General features: G+C 41.1%; 1 protein-coding gene across 3 annotated transcripts in view; it reads right to left on the bottom strand.

Annotated features, from left to right (window-relative positions):
* LOC149283274 (amyloid beta precursor protein binding family B member 2-like) overlaps positions 1-21851 on the bottom strand; it is a 99034-nt gene that overhangs the window by 12513 nt on the left and 64670 nt on the right. Inside the window, exon 9 of one of the 3 annotated variants that reach the window (XM_089497770.1) lies at positions 12608-12613. The exons of the other annotated variants lie outside the window; for them this stretch is intronic. Within the exon in view, the coding sequence (XP_089353896.1) occupies positions 12608-12613 (6 nt within the window). The remainder of the gene's footprint in view (positions 1-12607; positions 12614-21851) is intronic. 3 annotated transcript variants of the gene reach the window in all.

Here is a 21851-nt window from a genome sequence, read left to right as displayed (position 1 = left end):
GACACATAATGGATTGCAAGCTTTCAAGACTATCTAAGAAAATAATAGGGGTAAAATAAAAATAAGGTTAATCTTCTGATACTCAAATAAAAAATAAAAAAAACACTGATTAATGTGTTTTAAACAGGAATGTGATAAACTAAAAGTAAATACATTGAACAGTGACACATTAAAACAAATTGATAAGAGAACCATACAATGTGTTTACGCGTAGTTTCGTGCTCGTCTACAGTAATCCATCAATTGATTTAATCCCTTTAATTGAATTCTAAAGAGATCTGCATAAAGTCCTGTGCAGATGCAGTAGCAGTAACTATTTGCATACGCCAGGTAAAAGCTCTGATACAGCGAAACGCGTTGCATTCATTTACTGACCCAGTGGTTGCATTCATTTTTTTGGACCGTTTTTCTTTGGTTTTATTATTTGCCTGGATCTTGCAATATGGACGCTGGTTGCCGCACGTTTTAAATGTAAGGCATTACTTTTTGAGATAAGTTTGTTGGCTACATCTATATTGATTTAGATTGGTTCCATCATTTTCTACATTTCTTAGAATAATATACAGGGGACCACCTTATTGCCTTATGGATATTAGATTAATAGGGACAGAACGTTGATCCAGGAATTTATTCTGATTGCCATATTTGGAGTCGGGAAGGAATTTTCCCCCTGGTATGGGGCAATTGGCATCTGCTTCATAAGGGTTTTTTGCCTTCCTCTGGATCAACACAGTAGGGACACAATATGTATATAGGTTGAACTTGATGGACTTTGGTCTTTTTTCAACCTTATGAACTATGTTACTATGTTACTATGAACTATGTTACTATGAGTGCACATACCTGAATTGATATGTGAGTGCGCTATATTAGAAGTAAAGTAGACTGTGACTGATTTTAGAAATGGTTTAAATATCTAATTTAAAGTGTTCAGCTCTCATGCACTTGGATGCTACTTGAGTCATCTACTCAACATATGAGCCTCGTGGGTCACCCCATCCTGACAAGTCCGAAAGGCAGGCACCAACCAGCTGGTTTTGGGATTTCTAGTATGAAGGTTATTCCATGCTGTGCAATATAGATGTTTGTGAAACATATCACCCTAATATAAAAATGTATCACAATGGAATAATATTTGGGAATTTGATCCATACAGCCCATAATTTGGATTCTTATTGTCAAAGGCCTACCACATTTAATAAAAAACTCCTATTCGTAACACGCCAATGCTGCGCACATCTGACCCTGGGTAGTCGTATAGCTCCGGGAAGATATCCTGGTTACAGCACTTTAATATGTCTTGCAATAAAATAGAACAAACTGCTTTTAAAATTGATTCAATTTATTCCAGTTCGTGACGTTAGAGCAGGGGTGGGCAATTAATTTTCCCATGGGGCCACATGAGAAATTGGAATGGTTTTAGAGGGCCAGACCTCTACAAACTACAAACTCCGAAGCCTTGTCCATTTTGTTAACTTATGTGCTGTTTAATAAAGTTATTCAAGCCTACGTCATTGGTAGAGGTGCTTGAATAAGTAAGGCCTGAATAACTATTAGCACAGCACAGAAGTGAACAAAATGAACAAGGCTTCGGAGTGCATACCGTATTTTTCGCTCTATAAGACGCACCTGCTGATAAGACGCACCTAGATTTTAGAGGAGGAAAAAAAAGGAAAAAATATTTTGAGCTAAAAAATGGGCTAAAATATTTATTACAATAACTGAATAAGCTATGAACACAGTAAGACACACGCAGTAAGACACACACAGACACAGTAAGACACACACAGACACAGTAAGACACACACAGACACAGTGAGACACACACAGACACAGTAAGACACACACAGACACAGTAAGACACACACAGACACAGTGAGACACACACAGACACAGTGAGACACACACAGACACAGTAAGATACACACAGACACAGTGAGACACACACAGACACAGTAAGACACACACAGACACAGTAAGACACACACAGACACAGTGAGACACACACAGACACAGTAAGACACACACAGACACAGTAAGACACACACAGACACAGTAAGACACACACAGACACAGTGAGACACACACAGACACAGTAAGACACACACAGACACAGTGAGACACACACAGACACAGTAAGATACACACACACACAGTAAGACACACACACACAGTAAGACCTCCCTCCCTAACCCCCCTTCTCAGTATCTCCCCTCTAACTCCCTAACCCCCCCTTCTCAGTATCTCCCCTCTAACTCCCTAACCCCCCCTTCTCAGGATCTCCCCCCCCACCCCGGTCACTTACCTTAAACTCTTGTGTTGGAAGCGTGAGGCGTTTGTCTCGGGTGCCGGCGCTTCACTGCTGATCGCCGGCGTCTGACGTCATATGCCGGCGCCCAGCGTAAAGCGCCGGCACCCGAGACAAACGCTTCCAACACAGGAGTTTAAGGTAAGTGACCGGGGCGGGGGGGGACACCGGACTAATTGGTGAGTCACCAGGACACTCTTTGCGGGCCGGTCCGAGCTATTCAGCGGGCCGGATGTGGCCCGCGGGCCGTGCTTTGCCCAGGTCTGCGTTAGAGGCTACCTTTAATGTCAGATCTAAACAGTACAAAGCTAATTCAGTGTCCTCGGGCCTTTAAAGCAAATTTAAATTGTTTCTACTAACACAAGTAGCAATAAAAGAGGCAGTTGTGTTTTATTATGTGTAAAACATTAACCATTTTGGTGCCGGGGCAGGATAACAATAAAAACCCTCCATATACATTGAGAAGACAGAAATGACCTGCAGTGTAACGGATTTAAACTCTGGGATGGCCAACAATACAATATGTGCAATGAAAACTTATCTACCATGAGCAGTTTTGGGGGAAAGGGCCAAAAGGCTATTATATGCCAAAAAGTTTTTTCTACGAGGGTTATGTAAAAAGAGTAATTCTGGTGCAAGGAATCTTGTACTGGTTTCTGTGGTGATTGACCCACTTTAAAGTCCCTTTAATTATTCAAATGTTTTTATGACTTTCCTTTTCTCTCTCTCCTCTGCTCCAAGCTTGGTAATTTTCATCCTGCAAACCAATTACCTTTTTAGTAGCCCTCCTCTGAATGTGTTAATATTCTTCAGGAGATGGGGGTCTCCAGAACCATACGCAATACTCTAGGTGAGTTCTGACCAGAGATCTATAAAGGGGCAGAACCACCACCTTCTTCCTGCTACTAATGCCTCTAGATATACAACCCAGCACCCTGCTTGCTTTTCCCAGTGTTATGTTGTTTTGTCTGCTTACCTAAATATAAAAAAATAACCCACAATTGGCCTGTCATAACCCCTAATGTGTGCAATTGTGTTTACACATTAGGTTGTAGAGCACATCCCGTATACAGACTTTATGTAGTTTACAGCCATCAGCTGGCTGTTCTCAGCAGGGGCGACTTTTTCCTGCTTGTCGATAACCTTTGATTATCCCCCATTGGTGCTCATTGGATTTGGACGATAAATGTATTGTTCTCTGAATGCAATTCACAGAAATGTAAAACTCAGAAGGCATGCAAGATGTAGAAGGAAAAGAAGTTACCTCTCCCTGGATCCGTGACAGCGTGAAGAGACAGAAAAAAGACAAGTTAGAAGAGCTGTTACTAAAGTCAGAGATGCAGAAGTACAAAGACACGCTTGTCAGACGCCGTAAGCATAGTCATACAGGCTGGCTTACGGTTCAAGCGATCAATACACAGTTGATTGCTTTCCTTGACTGTTAAATTAATTATACCACCTAGAACAAAGGACTACACACATTTAATATATACACACACACAAATAAACAAATGTATTAGAACGTATTAGAAGGACAATAATAACCTTCCAAATAGACTATGTGCTGAGGTTGAGAAAAGAGAATGAAGTGTGAGGGCAGCAGCTGGATTGGGAGATTTGGAGATGCAGCATATGCACTGCGAGCGGCAAACCCTCATCAAACTCCTCGCAGCATCTGATCGGGAGGCGCAATAAATCACAGCATCATACAGCAGATACGCTTCCACCGTATGTTCACACGCATCTTACTTCCAGGGAGTCCGGGGGCTGTGCTCTACAATTCCCATTACACACAGGCATCCAAAAACAGTTCTACCCCACAACATCTGAATTGAGGTCTATACTCTCCGCTTAGGTCGGCCTCAGTCACAAAAGTGTTAGAGGAATGGTGACAGGATTTCCAGCGAGTCAGTGGGGTGGCATTTTATTTTTTTGTGAAAGTATTTTGCAACTTCAGGATCATTAAGAAATATAAGTAATCCTCAATACATCACATTTTAATTAAAGGTACAGGCCAGTTCTAGTCAACTGACCTTCATCGATACGCCAACAAAGCGGAAACATTTGTCACCAAACTGCTAGTGCCCAGCTATAAATTCTGAAAGATTACCCCATATGCTGATAAGAATGTCATCATCTGAAGAGCCCCTCAGGGGATAATTTGTCTTCACTCGATAATCTCTGCATTAACCTAGAATTTAATCATTCTGACAGAGCCACCTGCGCTTCTGTGAAAATGTCCAGAAAAGTTGCACTGACTTTGAGAACATACAATTTTATGAAGTCCATCTCTATGATATTAATATCCTCATAGACCAACACTTGTTTTACCTGGCAGGAATGATGACAGCCTGCTCATGAGCTTATATTTACATAAGTATATGTAAATGTATAAATATATGTAGTACAGAGACACTGAACTTCATTGTAATAGTTACAATCAGCATAACAACACAAATGTCTATGCTGGGTTTGAACGCCTCTACAGCAGGCCGTTGATGATACAATATAGTTATTTCTCAAGAATGTATGCAATTAAGGATTGGAAAAACCTCAAAGCACAGTTGAGATTAATTATCCGTCATACCTACAGCTCGTCCGATGAAGTTGGTATATGGTACTTTTGTCCAGTTTTCTCTGGTGTCATTGACAATTAGGACGGTCATAATAAATCTGTGTTGGTGGGATCCTACAAACTATGATTGACCAATATAGCTTCAATGAGACACACTGCAGTCTGAGGATGCTAGAGAACCTCGCAACAACCTCCATAACTGATAAATAATCTATCATTGCAATGCAACTCATAGTTTAGCGGGCTCAGCCCACAGAACTTCCATGAAGCTATTACACCTTTGCTTCCATCTAATATTGTAGTAACATTACAGATATGTTCTGTTTCTGTTGAAAATCTCAACTTGGGGTTCATTCACTGAAGGGGCGGTTAGCAGCAGTATGCCCGAGGGTTGTAATTTCCACTCCCTCACTTCATTATTCATTATGAAGGACCAACAATGGCAAGTTTGTCCAGTGTGAAGGACTAAGCTAGCCCTGTATAATGTATAATTCAATGGGTAAAGGGGAATCTGAAGAAACCTCACTCGTTTAATTAAAGATTGTAAGTGGTCAGCAAATCTGTTCCTGCAGCAGTAGCTCACTGCGGTTGGACCTTGGTAATGTATAGTGATGTCAAGGGTTAAAACCACAGCTGCCCTGTAAACAATCACTTTAGTGCATAAACCCCATTATAATCCAAATAAAAAAATGAATGGGGTTTATGGAAGAAAGGAGGTAACATGCAAACACAGATTACATTGTTAGCAATATCATAGCGTATGTTTTGAATAATAACACCGGTGTAATGGACCAAATCCCAGTGAACCGGATAACATTTGCACGCTGTAACACCGTACTAACTGCAGCTTGGTCGGACTATTAATCCACGTATCTCACCGGAGAACAGGCCAAAAATCACCCCTTCCATGCAGCCAGCTCTAATGAATATCTAATTACCAACATGATTCTGCTAGACCACTGGGGGAAAAAGTACACAAGTAATATGAAAAGGAACTTGCAAAACATTTTTGAAACTATAATATGCAAATTTGTAGAAGGCAGAAAAACCTGAGAAACCTAATTTACTGCTTCATAAAAAACAGGTTTTAATAGACATTGGATAGTTCAGAGCCTCTAACAATATAGTTAATTAAAAAGAAAAACAGAAAATGCCGGTGTGGAAATTACAGTATGAGCCAATTTTAACCCCCCCCCCCTATTGTCTATGTGGGTGTATAATTCCAGTGAGGCTCAATGAAGCGGACATGATTTTATGACAGCGCAGAGAATTCATACACAATTGCAAAGAACAGATTACTGCCTCTGAACGGAAGGGTCAGGGCAACAATTATTCTTTAAATATATTAATTTCCACCCTAAATTGAAACTTCTCTATTTAACAAAGAACAATCCTAGTCACTCCCACTGGAGTCATATCATCAGGTACATGTCCTGTGGTGTAACTCCATGTCTGGCACCAGGTCCATAATTTTGAACAGCCCCCCAGCTCTGTCACCTTCTTCCTGGTGGTCTAGCAGTAGGAAGCAGAATACCTGGGTCTTTGATGCACACCCATTATATCAGTTAATGATGCAGGCAAGCAAAAGTCACATATTTTATCTAGATATATATATATATACACACACACACACACACACACACAGAATACCCAGCAAGCTACAGACATAATCCAGGCAAAGCATCACGGGAGTATCAATTCCGCAACAGCTGGACATTCCGCTGTTGGCTACCCCTGCTCTAGAACATGTGGACTTGATGGACAGACATGTAAGTCCTGAAGAGTCATATAAAGCCGCTGTCTCCACTTTCCCACTTGTGCTTACAGCCCTGATTAACCACGACCAAGAAAACCTTGTAATATATTTTTCATGGATTCAGTATTTAATATGTCACAGAATGTAATATTTTATGACCCCCCCCCCATCACTACTTGCAAAACAGTCTCTGATGTCGTATGCTTGAAGGGGTGACTCACTCCGTTACTGGAGAAACTCAGGTGCGATGTTCTCTGCTACTCTGGAAGCACTTACTCCCACTACATGAGGTTGTAAGGGACATAAGCATAAATACATATACCAAATAACTACACACACTAATAAATGAAAACCAACACATACTTGGATGAAACAGGCCGTGGCTTTTATTTAGTTTATCAAACATACATACTTTCAATGTAACGAAATGACCTTGCAACCATTGTAACATAAACATAACAAGCCCTTGGCACAAGCCCAGGGCATCCGTAAAATCACATAATCTTGCCAACCGCCATAAAAGCCAGCCGGCATAACTTAAACTTACAGTTCCCCCTAAAGATATAGGGTAACTATACCCCGATAAAAGCCACGACAAAGAACAACAATATAATACAGGGTGGGTGGGAGGGCGCATCTTCATTAATTCCTCCATGGAGTCTTCAGCTTACCAGCCTCGCCACTGCTCACCAGACTCAGAGGTCAGTGCAGTATCGGCTCAGCGGTTCGCCAGGTAAGTGCGCAAACCCCTCACAACAGCCTTATTTATAGGCGGCTTTCCCGCCCATTGCGCAGCGCGAGGCGCCCGCGAGGCAGGCACGCGGCAGCACGCGACCACTAAAAAGCGCGGCAAAGCGCTAACGCATGCGCAAACGCACAATCACTTACATAACCTTCACATTTTTTTTTTTTTTTAATATAAACTTCTGACCTTTCCCTGACCCCACAGCCTATCCCTACCACTAATAACCTGACCTTTATTAGCCCCCACAACCTCATGCCAGCCTGCCTTATGGTTGCAGGCTTTATCATGAGGTTGTAAGGGACATAAGCATAAATACATATACCAAATAACTACACACACTAATAAATGAAAACCAACACATACTTGGATGAAACAGGCCGTGGCTTTTATTTAGTTTATCAAACATACATACTTTCAATGTAACGAAATGACCTTGCAACCATTGTAACATAAACATAACAAGCCCTTGGCACAAGCCCAGGGCATCCGTAAAATCACATAATCTTGCCAACCGCCATAAAAGCCAGCCGGCATAACTTAAACTTACAGTTCCCCAACCGCCTCAAATGGGCTCTAAATGACCATTTGAGGCCCTACCCCACCACACCACGGCCTGTTCAACCATACATTGCAAATCTACATTAAATATGTCATTACCAATGTCAGACAGATGAACCCCATCCTGTCTGTAGAAACCCGTACATCCACCTTCCAACTCTGTATGCCTGAAAGAAAAACCTCCTACCAATAACATAAATTTTTCCATTGCTCTATTGAACTTGCGACGCACTCTTTCCAACGCCTTTAATTCTGGCCTCTGCAGCCACAGAAGACGTGGAATAACCTCTGACCAAACCAACAACACATCATGAAAACCTTCTTTAAAACATAAAATTAAACTTTTACAAAACATTATTAACTCCAATGATTTCATACTACCCATATCATTCCCACCACAATGTATTATTATTGCATTAGGCCATGGAAAATAATCTATACCCTCCTCTAAGCAATCCTGTAAATTATTAACCCTTAAACCTCTTACCCCTAACCAATAAATGGCAATATCATTTTTAGCAAAACCTAAATTTTCTCCATAGCTTCTTGCTGCCGCTCTTCTTTGTGCCCAAAATATGAAAGAATGCCCAACAATCCAGACTATGAAAGTTGGACGACCTGTAAAAAATGCAAAATTACAACTACTAAAACATAACAACAATATTATAACAAATTTGGCCTAACATATATTTTAAAACGGTGAGACTGCCACCTACCCAATCTCCTAATCACAGATTCATCTAAACCCAACAAGGCAGCCTCAGTAGCAGCGCCGATTCGAAAGGAATGCGTTGTATATTTCTTATCCGCTAAACCCAACTCTTTTAAACCCAAATTCAAAACCCCCTTAAATTGAAACCTTGTTAAGGGTAAACCCGACCGATGCACTAACCAATTCCCAGTAACCCTAGGCCTGACTGCATTAAACGCCTCAGCCGCTCCTACAGGACAAATATCTGAACCCTCCAAACTATTCAAGACAACCCAACAACCTTTAGCTGCCCTATCCGTCTTAGAAGCTCTTACAAACATTTTTAACGTACTGTCACATATGACATCTTTATCCTGTAAACCCGACCCACCATATTTATTATTAGCCACTAATTCGCTAATCCTAAAAGCTCCGAAAAAAGCAGTTACAAAAGCAGCTTTAAATAACCTGCATTCAAATTCATCCCAACAAATTCGAGACAAAACACCAATTAACTTTCCTAAGATCTTTGACGACAGAGGTCTCCTATCATCAGGCAACCTAGTCCTATTACCGTAACCTTTAAGCACCTGTTTAATCAAAAAATCCCGAAATGAATGCTGCTTACCAGCTAACTTAAAAAAGAAAGCTAAACCAAATAAACATCTCTCTATACTAGACTTCGCCATACCCTTATCAATTAGACTAAACACAAAAGGTAACGCTCCATTTAAACTCCCTTCAAAAATGTCCAACCTTCTCTGATGCACAAAAACAGCCCAAGCCTTCCAAGCCTTGGAATAACCCTCCCATGTATTCTTTGAAACCGATTGCACCAATAGATCACTTAACTGGGCGAAGTTAACTCCCAAACCGACTCCGGAATTACAATCCGCTCCTTGTCTGCTTGCGGTGCCAACGTCCTGAACAGCTTGAAATTAAAGCGAGATAGCGCATCAGCCAAAACATTCCTATTGCCCGGTATATGCTTGGCCTTAAGCCATATGTTATTTTTCAAACACAAAAATACTAAACGTCTCAAAAGATTAATCACAGGAATGGATTTTGCCCGCAAGGTATTGACCACCCAAACCACACCCATATTGTCGCAGTGAAGCAAAATCCTTCTATTAACCCATTGGCTAGACCATAACTCAAATGCAACCACTACTGGAAATAATTCTAACAGAACCATATTCCTAACCCAACCCGCTTCCATCCACGTTACCGGCCATTCCGCTGCTGCCCACTTCCCACTCCAAAATATTCCAAAACCTGTAGCTCCAGCAGCGTCGGTAAAAAATTCCATTGCCGCACTATCTACAAATTCTTCTTGCCAAATGGCTGAACCGTTAAAATCACGCAAAAACAAATCCCATACTTTAAGATCCTCTTTAATTTGTTTCGTTATCCGAACCCTATGGTGAGGCATCTTTTTCCCCGAAATGGCTCTTGCCATATGTCTAGAAAAAACCCTACCCATAGGCATCACCCTTGCTGCAAAATTAAACATTCCTAATAATGACTGAAATTCTTTAACCTTCAACTTATTGCTAATTAAAACCCTATGAATAAACCGTCTCAACTTAAAAATCTTATCAGAAGGAAGTTTAAAACACATATTCTCCGTATCTATGACTATACCTAAAAACTGCAACTCCGTAGACGGGAAAACTGTTTTATCACCTGCTAAAGGAACACCAAAACTATCGGCTAACCGTAAAAACATATTCAACATAGACAAACAATCATCCGAATCTGCTCTACCTATAAATAAAAAATCGTCCAAATAATGCACTATTGATTCAAAACCTGAAACATCCTTAAAAACCCATTCTAAAAACGTCGAAAATGTCTCAAAATAAAAACAAGAAACTGCACAACCCATGGGCAAACATTTATCAAAATAGAACAAATTATCAAACTGAAAACCTAGCGATCTAAAACAATCTGGATGCATAGGAAGCAATCTAAAAGCCGCTTCGATATCAACCTTAGCCAACAAAGCATTTTTCCCCATTAATCTAACCCACTTCAGTGCATCATCAAATGAAGAGTAGTGCACCGAAAAATCCTCCTTTATTATCTCATCATTCAAAGACCCACCCTTCGGAAATGACAAATGGTGAATTAACCGAAAAGTACCAGGTTCTTTTTTAGGTACTAAACCCAGTGGGGATAAACGAAAACAAGAAAAGGGGGGCCTAGCGAATGGACCCTCAACCCTTCCCAAACTTAATTCCTTGCTTATTTTGGCTCTTACCACATCCTCATTCTCATTAACCGACTTTAAATTGTCCACCCACACCATACCATCCTGATCATAAATAGGTATCCTAAAACCTTCATTAAAACCATCATAAATTAACTTAGCCATCTGACGGTTTGGATACCTGCCTAAAAAGGGGAGCAGACTTGCTACTCTCACCGGTGTCACTGCTTTTGGGAAGGTCCTTTCCTGCATGCAAATTCTTGCGAAAACAACGAAAAGCTGGATGATTTCCTGAACAAACTGAACATTCATGTTTAAACTTGCAAGTGTTGGGCCACTTACATTGATGCTCATTAAAAGACCAACACAAACCTTTCTGTCTATTAGGTTGCGATACACTTCCCATTGACCTGAGGCTAGTAGCATTCTTCTGAGGTATCATAATGCTTACCCACGAGCCTACATCCTTCATACCCCATTTCAAAGTTTTATGCACCGACATTTTTTGTCTAAATGTCTCGTCATAGTGAAACCATGCTAAGCCTCCAAAGTTCTTATACGCCTCTAAAACCGCATCCAGATGTTGAAACAAACCCGCACTACTCTCTTTATGTTTCTCACAATACACACTTGAAAATATACAAAACGCTTGTAACCAGTTGTTAAAAGATCTCACAACTGGCCTACGCCTCTCTTCATCCTTATCATTCTTTAACAAAAATTCTTTTGAAGCAGGCAATAACGATAAAATGTCTAAATATTCGTCATTCCAAATTTTTTCCTTGATAGATTTACTTAAATGAAAACCAAGAGGCGAAACTTCACACGACATTACTTCCTTCATGCAAGCTTCATTAACTACACTGCTTCTCATACCCACATTTTCGGTTTGTACCCAAGCCTGCGCTGGACTTTGTTTCTGAAAACCTTTCAAAACATTCACCAATGCTGAAACCGCTTCATTGAAAGTGTTAATAGATAAACCAACAGACTCACCATCTTCACCAGCACTGCCCTCAGGTCTCACCACACTCTGTTCAGCATCAAGCTGTTCTGCAGCAGCTGGAACAGCCTGTGACAGACGCCTGCCCCGGCTGCTCAGTTGTGTGCTGCAGCCTTCCCCCGGGTCCTGCAGCGTCTTGGACCGCTTCCTAACCTCCTTCACCCGAGAAGCGGGCCTTTTCTTCTTCTGTATGGAGTCAGGAACACTTCTTCCGGGTCTGCAACGTCTCTCAGACGTAACCGCGACCCGATCACCTGATCCGGATGAACCGCCGTCACCCCGCAGTCGAGCGCCATCTGGTGGACTCTTCGCCGGTATAAAAACTTCCTCCGGCTCCTCCTCCGCCACTTCGTCTTCTGCACCGCTCGGAGTAACAGCAACCAGCTCGTCCGGACACGAAGAAGCTTGCAGACAACCGCGAAGCCAGTCTTCACCTCCTCTTCCCGCAACACGTTCCTGCAGCATCTTCATTAATTCCTCCATGGAGTCTTCAGCTTACCAGCCTCGCCACTGCTCACCAGACTCAGAGGTCAGTGCAGTATCGGCTCAGCGGTTCGCCAGGTAAGTGCGCAAACCCCTCACAACAGCCTTATTTATAGGCGGCTTTCCCGCCCATTGCGCAGCGCGAGGCGCCCGCGAGGCAGGCACGCGGCAGCACGCGACCACTAAAAAGCGCGGCAAAGCGCTAACGCATGCGCAAACGCACAATCACTTACATAACCTTCACATTTTTTTTTTTTTTTAATATAAACTTCTGACCTTTCCCTGACCCCACAGCCTATCCCTACCACTAATAACCTGACCTTTATTAGCCCCCACAACCTCATGCCAGCCTGCCTTATGGTTGCAGGCTTTATCATTATTATTAACGTGTGCGGGTCAGACGTGTGAGAAAGCCCCTGCTCCTCGCTTAATATCTATATTAGGCAGAGGGAGGATATATATATATGCACAAAATGCCAAACTAACTTAATTCTGCCTCCGTTATGTGAAAATATCTTGTGAAAGAAGACATATTAACAGAAATGAGAATTTCCGTGTATGATACTTCGCAGTAGCTTTTTGATGCTGATGGTTATGCATAGATGTGAATGTCACACCAGAAGAAATCATGTTAACAACACGGGGGATGGGCCATATTATAATCTTCACAAAGGGGGTAGAAGAGAAAAGATCCAGTAATCATTGCTGTCTATACCATGTACAAGCAAGTTACCCACTCGCACATGCTGGAAAAGATATTACAACGTTAATAATCAGTGGTAAATTAGGTCCCTCCAGATTCATTTACATTAACAGCCCACAGTTTTTATATCTCTTGTCTCTACTGTTCACTTCCCACCACTGATTGTTTAAATCCTTGGCCGGCACCAGCGATGGCGTCTCTTCCACAGGAGCTCATGACAAAAATCGGGTGACATACAGTACCACGGTTAATATGGCAGGACTGATCAAGCTAAGCTAGTTCTAGAAATTTTTTTACCCGTGAACCCTGAATTTTCCTTACCTAGAACAAGAGAAGGTCATTAACAAAAAACACATTTGACTTTCTTGGCATTAGGTTAAATTGTATGATCTGATAATAAGACCTTGAACACTACAGCCTGTGGTCTACACACAATGGGGCCATAAAAACTCTGGAAGGTTAAGTGATTATTCACACCCACAAAACATGGATGCAATAGAATACGGTTGGGTCGTTCAGCTAACAAATGCAAGGGGTTATGCAGATGCCCGAGCGCCTTCACACAGAGGCGAAGTTGGCTGCCCAATGCAAAGATTGGTTGTCACAACCCAGGCTTTAAACTATATGTGTGAACCGCTTTGCCATTTATAAGTTGGAATGGAGGGAACAGTTTCCCGCAGCCTGTCTAATAAAATTTTTTTTTAAAACTTGTAACCTCCTGTTTAATTGGTGCAACCTCCCCAAAACACAGAAGGTTGTTCACGTGGGTGCCCGAAACACCCATCTCATAATACATTTCACAAATGGTAGGAAGGAATGTTTTATTACAAATGTCTCATAGGCTTCTGTTGTGTGATAAATGGCCTTAACATTACATTATGAGCTCTACTAGTTGTATGTTTTCTGACAATCATTTCATGTTTTCTGTGTGACATTTTCACTTTATTCATATGTCTGCCAGAGGGCAACAATGACAAGTACATCTTAATCATATATATGTCAGATGATGAACAATACATTCTGTTCTCTTTGTTAATTATACACCAGATCTTCTGAAACGTGAAAAAAACCCCACATTTTCTTCTGTAATCTTAATTTCTCGTTTACCCATGACGTATGAGATGGCCATCATGCGTAGAAAAAAACTAAACTACATTTTTCTTTATAGGTAGCAAAATATTCTACATATTAGGTTGGGCCAAAGGTTCTAGTGCCACAGGCAAACTGTCTGTGGTGCCTCGTCTTACATGTGACTGCTTACATAAGAGGGAACCAGGTGCTGGCACCACCAGCTCATTGGCCAAGTACATGTCAGCCATGATCTATGGACCTGTAGTTGTCGTATGTGAACTAATGGCGGCCACGAAAATACAAAAATTTATCCAAAATTTTGAGGGCACTTTTCCTTTTTTTTTCTACATGGGACAGCTAATGCTCTATAAAAAATCCCAGCCAAACTGCTCTTGACATACAGTATCTCACAAAAGTGAGTACACCCCTCACATTTTTGTAAATATTTTATTATATCTTTTCATGTGACAATACTGAAGAAATGACACTCTGCTACAATGTAAAGTAGCGAGTGTACAGCCTGTATAACAGTGTAAATTTGCTGTCCCCTCAAAATAACTCAACACACTGCCATTAAGTCAGGTATGCTCTTTGGACAGGGTGTCTTCCGTAGAGTATTGTGGACCTGTGCAACCCACTCGAGAAAATCTCAGGTCTATACTTTTGTTGGGTCTGTAAAGAGAAATAATTGCATTCTCCATCTCAAGCAAATCTGGCCACCCACAACCCACTTCAACATTCACTAAACATTTAGTAAAATATGGACTATTCAAAACCAACATCTGCTACAATGTGCATTTACTGTTCTAAACGCTGAAGAGAAGTGAACAGGGAAACTAGGAGCAGTGATGTAAAATCACACGGATAAACTGGTTATATCATTTGGTTTTATGTAGGTCACATTCCATGAAATTCCATGTTAATCACTTCTACTCTAGGAGCCAACCTGTCTATGAGGGTGATTTGAATCTTTCCTGAATCTGTGACCTAAAGGTACCTCAAGCTGACTTGTGTGTGGTCCAAAACCATATTTGTCAAATTTTAATAGCAGATCTGCCTTTAAGAAACCTCCTGTTTATAAAAACAACTAGGAAATGTCATTCTGTCGCAGGACACGGTAACAGAATTCATATAAATCCAGTGTCAGTCGCAAAATTCAAGAATTGCATCAGCGGGCAATAAGAGAGGCTGATCATTGTGCAAGACCATCGGCATTCCATCAATAAACATTAAGACAATATATTATATAGCGCACTATGTAATACTAAAGTAGAAATAAGACAATACAGATCTCAGCTCTACTGGTTTTAAAATAGAAAGCCCACAGATAAACCCACAGATAGTTAAAACCAACTCCATTCCTTGGGTAGGATGTTCGGTGCTCTGTTTCCGAAGTAATCATTTTTATTGGTCACAAAGAACTAGCTTCGTGTTAAAGTAATAGCTTAGCAACAGCAGAACAACAGACATTTCTCACGACGAGAAGGGGCAGCACAATACAAGCACAGATCTCAGGTTTGCAACCGCTGGGGCCAATGCAAACTTGTTCAGAGCCCGAAATAAACACGGGAGGTGTTATTCAGTGATTTATTAGTATCCGGAACCCTGAGCCAAATTTCCAAGTACGGTAATTAGTTCAGTATTCATCAGAGGTTAGAATACAAGCTCCTGGGTGCAGAAATCTGCCGTGACCCCCACCAGCCAATGTCTTGAGAAGTACAAAATATAAATATTTATGATTTTAACCTATCAATGTACATTATACTAGAGATCACTGGAATTTACTACCCGTATAATAGTCAACATATTTACTTTACATGTACAAGGTGCCGCCTAGAAGCAAATGGATATCTAAATGAATATCTTCATTAATACATGTTTCTGTATGATCTGAGGTTAACATTTTCCATGACCTTGGAAAACCTGATTAAATGAAGCGTTTTAACCCCTGAAACGCCACAAAACAATAGATGACTTTCCTGTAACATAGGAAGTGGTACCTTTATCTTGCTGAAAGAAGCACGATCCCCATCCTCTAGCACATTCAGTCCATATTACAGATCACACTCCTGCCTGGGAATGAAAGAGTGAACAGCTACCTCCAAAACCAACCGGGTTGAGACTGTCCTCGGTGTCCCTGCCAAGCAGGGATCTGATAGACATCACCAAGGTTACCCACCATAAATAAATCAAAGGATAACACAGCCATATCAGAATGAGCTCTCCTGTATTTATCCACAGCTCTATGAACAATGTGGTTCTGCAGGACATACACATAACGCAGATAATTTATAAAGCAACACAGCCTGCGATACACAAAAGGAAAAGGAGCCATTCATTAACAAACCTGTGATCAGCAGCAGGTAATTGAGGATCCCGAGCCGTGCACAATCTCCAGCGCTCAGCCGAGGACTGCGAGACGCGGATGCTGTGTATCCCCGCCCCTCCAAAGCAAGAACACTTCCAGCACTCCCAGCCATTCATTCATTCACAATCAGCGTCTCTGAAGGTTAAGTGGCTTGGGAGGATGGCAGCTTGCGATTCTTAACACACAGACGGGGACCATTGCCTTCGTACACAAAGCCTTGCCAGATGTCACTGGTAACTGGTAGCCTTTTGGGGAAAGGCTGATTAACAGTGACTAATGGCTCTCACCTTTCAATGTCGGCAGGAAAAAGCGGTTTGTGCACTCCAAACACTGTGGACTACCGCTCCCAAAATGCTTTGCTAGCCTTATCATGGGAATAGCAGTCCTGCAATGCCTGCGCTGCTTGACCAACTCCTAAATGTTAATAAAATAGTTTTCGTTTAGCGTCTTAACGATCACATGCCTGGCCATATTTTAGGTAAATGATATTTTGAGAATATCAAAATAGAGCTAAATGCTTGTGATTTATACTGTCGCTTCGCTGGGCAAGAAAAGGTTAATAGTTTCCACCCACTGAATGCATTTTTAACCCACCGGGTGCAATGTGAATTCCACGGGAATATACGCATGGTTATAAAAATAGTGATGAGAGGAGACGGAGTGTCTCTTCTTTCAGTCACGATACATTAGACAACAAACCAGCAAGTAAACAGCCGGCCGGTTTCACCCATACTTTAACTCAAAAAAGGCTTGTTTCTTTTTCTGAGTGAACACTTGATTTGAATTCTCTTTAACACCTCCTGAAAACCAAACGTTGTACGAATGCCAGTTTTCAAAAGCATCTGGAAAAAGCGTTCTTTGAAATGCTTTACCCGTGCCGATGCTAGGTACAAGAGTGGCCGCAAAACACAGGAGGAAAAGTGAGCATTTGGTTAAGATGTGAAAAGACTGAAAAGTGCATTTTATAATTTTTTTTATAATAATCATGAGAATAATGCAAATTATTTGCTATAAAATCTAAACGCAGCGATACAGCTGTTGGTAAACTGGGGTAGCAGAAAAGGTTTAGCGGCGCGGTAAAAGGGGATTTTTATTAAAATGCAGCGTACGACAGTAATAAAGTTAGCAGCGTGATTCAGTGTGCTGCTCCTGTGATGGGTTCTCACCTTTCCTCCCATGTAATGTCTTAAAAGAGGTTATTTTCTCAAACTAAGTCATCTCAATGTTATACACGTGGATCACTCTCACATTCAATAAATGAAGTCGTGAGCACAATCAAGAGAAAGGACTGAGAATCCAAATATAGTTATTTATCTTAAATAAATACAGGAATTCAAAACTAAGCAGAGTGTGATACAGAACGCCTATTAATGCATATATATACATCAAATAAACATACCAATCAGTATGAAGTCTAGTTTCTGTCTCCTGGTCTGCCCCCTCCCTGGGCCTGTGTATCACTACTACTACAAATGATTGTTTGTGGTCAGGAAAATTACCATCAAGGCTAAACTACGAATTATTCTAATTTTATGCCACGATATAAACAAACAAAAGACATCTGACGTAAAGGAAAGATACTTGCTTGGCATAGTGGAATCTTTAACCATACATTCACGGACGCCCCTGTAACACTCAACTACTACACCTTAAGATTGGGAACTAAGATTGTCATGAGGGTCATTACTCCTCGTACTGTTGAATGCACACATACTTCAGATAGGAATCTTTGATCAAGTCAAATTTGCCTCATTTATTTATTTTCCAAAAACATTTGACATAAAACCAAAAACAGGAAAGTTTGTACTGTTTATTCACTGAAGGTTTACGACACATGACCAACTAAGCGAATGCCTTGGACCCCTGACAGAGTTAGTGCCCCTGCTGCTATCGGGAATACAGGCATTATCAGGCTGTGCAACCCCTTTATTACTGGTAACCATGCAGACAAGGATCGCCACTCCAGCCATTACTTGTGTCGCCTTTAGATGATTTATTGCCCCCCCCCAGGCAAATGTCTCTGCTGCTTTCCATTGAGTATGTGACGTGTACTCCTCACCAGCCAGGTCCAGCACTGGCTCGCATGAGATTAGACCCTCTGCACGCATATCCAGAAAGCGAACCCAATGATTCCTATCCTCTTTCCCACGGGGTAAGAATGATTCATTGGTGGGGCTGTATGGGACTTATCCCTTTAACTACTTTCCAATGGAAGCTTCTTCAGGCTCTGTTGCCACTTCATTAAAATACTAGTCAACTCCACAGAAATATCCACCCAACCATTTTACCTAAAATATTCAGAACTGTTAATCCTTAACACTGTGTTCTTCTGAATAATGTGCTTTTAATGTCACCACTACTCCTAGATTAAAACCCCAAGGACCAAGGTTAACATAAGTGATATTCTTGCATGTACTTGTATAAGCGCTTATAGATCTGAGCCGTATTTTGGCATTATTAAACCACTACGGTGAGCTTTGGTCCCAGTATTACATTTAGCAATAAATACATTTAATCCAGGCAACCTTGTTCTTTAGATTCTGATAATGATCCTGAAACTGGATTTATTGTCTCGGTAACAGAATATTTTTTAAACATTATTAGCAGTGAAAGAGAGCGCAGCAAGCACTGGTTTCAAAACACACAGAAGAAAAGGCAGGATCGGTGATGGACACAAACACCCTGTTTCTTTCACTAATATGACACAGTGTGAAAAAAGCCCTACTGTATTATGTGAGTTGAATCTGATTCAGGCAGATACTGCCAAACCACGCAAATGTTATGAGCATACTGTCAGAATTAAGAGTACACTATGGATATTTTCAGGAGACTGTGCCCTGTAGGTAGAGGGTAATTTGGGAAGAATACCAGAAAATGTCTATTTTTATATAAGTAATGACAGATACATTGAAAAGCCTTCCAGTGCAAGTGTTAAGTGCACACTCAACTACGGGCTCATCTATCGAGAGTCAGAGACAGTGGTAGTAAATATGACAGTTATTGCATCTCTGATCAGGTTGGGTAACTTGGTTTTAAAAGATCCTAATACTGTATTTCAGACTTGGTTTTTCAGACTGGGAATAGGGAACTGAGAACGTTCCACGTGCTGTCAGACTCTCAACTGCTACGTGTTCTACTCAGCAGCTCCAACCTGAATCCTCCTGAATGCCCTTCCAGAGTCATAACAAGTCTCTGGACCTTTTTAATCTAATGTTTCACCTTTTCATTTTCGATTGTTCAAAAACAGAATGTTCCCTCTAATGAGACGTGTGCACGTCAAGTAGAGTTAGATCCCAACAGAAAGAGACACCTACTGTCTGCATCAATCAATGCTCTGGGTTAGGCAATGCCAGCTGTCCTTGACCGAAGACATATTTCACTTTTCTTACAGCTGGATGCCCATTCCACACACACCTTGTTTCTGGAAAGACAGAGAGAATTCACTGTACTGAAAGAGCACACTTTAGTTCTGCACTCTTCGGCGCAGCAGAATTATAGTTTTATCCTCTCGGGATCCATAAAACAGGCCAGTTACTGCTGCAAGGAGCCTGGTGCTAGCTTTATTGCACTGCGTAATATGCTGTATCTCAGTATGTTTAAATGCAGTTAATGGCCCAGGCTATTCCTACCAAGAAATTAATAAGATCCAGTCGTTGGAAGAGCAAGGATATACATTTACCTATACTATATATATATGTCACTGGCTCTCCGGTTTACAACTCATTTATTTTTTAAACAGTATGTACACATAAGATGGCTTTTTTTATCCATAGCATGCTGTTCAACTAATGACATTGCAACACCTTAATAAAAATTTGAATTAGTGCATAGCATATAGTCACAGGGAAGGGTGCATTTTGTCCTTGCTGGCTAAACCATGGCCTAGGGAGCAGACTACGCTGGAGACTCCCTGGTGTACTGGTGCTCAATAGGCAGGTTGGGCAGATCAGAGGGCTTCCTTGTAACTGGTCCAGTTACGCTATGGATGTCCAACCGGCAAAGCAGAGACCCCCTTGAATGAGGCATACTCTTTCTGCACCCACACCCTCTGCAGGCACTGTCTCTCCGCACCTCCAACCCCTTATCTTTATGCTCAGCGTTCTCCTTGGATCTCTCCAAGTCTCTGTACTTGCTTCATGGTATGCAGTATGTGTGTAGAGGGGGAAACCTACTGCGTCGCGGCCCAGTCTCAATGGCATAGGACAGGACGGCCTGTCAGCAACTCCTACACGCAGCCCCCAAAGAAAAATCATAGAGGTATTTTATTTGATACGGATGTTCAATCAATTTTAAATTCATTTAAAAAATATATTTTGTGTGTTGGTGAGGATTACAAATACTCTGGAAAGTCACAGTTCCTCTTCAGCCAGAGTAATGGATGGACAGTGTCATTCTTACAGGACTTTACCTTCCTATGCTGGTTGCCGATGTGACAGGTATAGGTATGGAGCAGGGGAATAGCCACCATCCAATTAACCTCCGCCACAATGCATTTCTTCTGTACAACAATAATTCTTGATCAAATAGATTGTGAAGCTACCTTTCCTAACCCATGCGTTAACCCTTAACAAGGGTTTCAGCACTAATGAGTCATGTAAATTGCAGGTGACCTAGAAAGTAATTATTTCTCATGTATCCGTTATCACGCAACATTACTACGACACACTCCCACCTAACTGCTTTGACTCTTGCTGCTCTAAAATCAATACTCTCAATACATTATCCTTTATTCTTCATTAATTATATATATATATTATTTAGGCGATACTCATTTTTATACAGCATGGTTCATTGTTAAATGTCTCAGTAGAGGGTAAATATCCTTCTCATGACATCAATCTATACAGCATAATAAATGCGTTACTAATGTATAGGTGATAAGCTGAAGGGAAGATATTAGATCACAGTGTCCATTGATTTAATTTTTTTTTTGTATTTATGCAAAAAAAAAGTTGTTGAAATAGTGTGGCCCTGCTGGTCCTCTACCCCACGCTATTTCATCATTCTTCCAGGTCATCTTTCTGTGCGTGGTGAATATACACCAAATAGCCTGAGAAATGGTCTCAAAAACACAACAAAGTATGTAAACAAAATGCATTTTGATGAAGGTAATCCAATAGAGTTGAAGAGAGTCAGTGGGAGTTTTATTATTAACATTACTATTATTAAGGCTCTTAAATCCACAAAAACGAATAATGCAACTATAAATTGAATCTTCACAAGGTCAGTAAGACTATGCAACAGACACACAGCGCCAGGTCTAGACAATGTAGAGTATTCAATGCAGCTTAACAGGCAGTGTAGGTGGAGGTGATCACAATACATCATGTGTGACTCAGATAATTACTTTGACTGTAGAGCTGAATACTTCATTGGAA

Source organism: Sceloporus occidentalis, unplaced genomic scaffold (genome assembly GCF_023333645.1).
Source record: "Sceloporus occidentalis isolate IW3139 unplaced genomic scaffold, rSceOcc1.0.p SCAF_107, whole genome shotgun sequence".
NCBI classification, from domain to species: Eukaryota; Metazoa; Chordata; class Lepidosauria; order Squamata; family Phrynosomatidae; genus Sceloporus; species Sceloporus occidentalis.
Note: the sequence above shows the minus strand (reverse complement) of the source record. Positions and strands in the feature narration are given on the sequence as shown.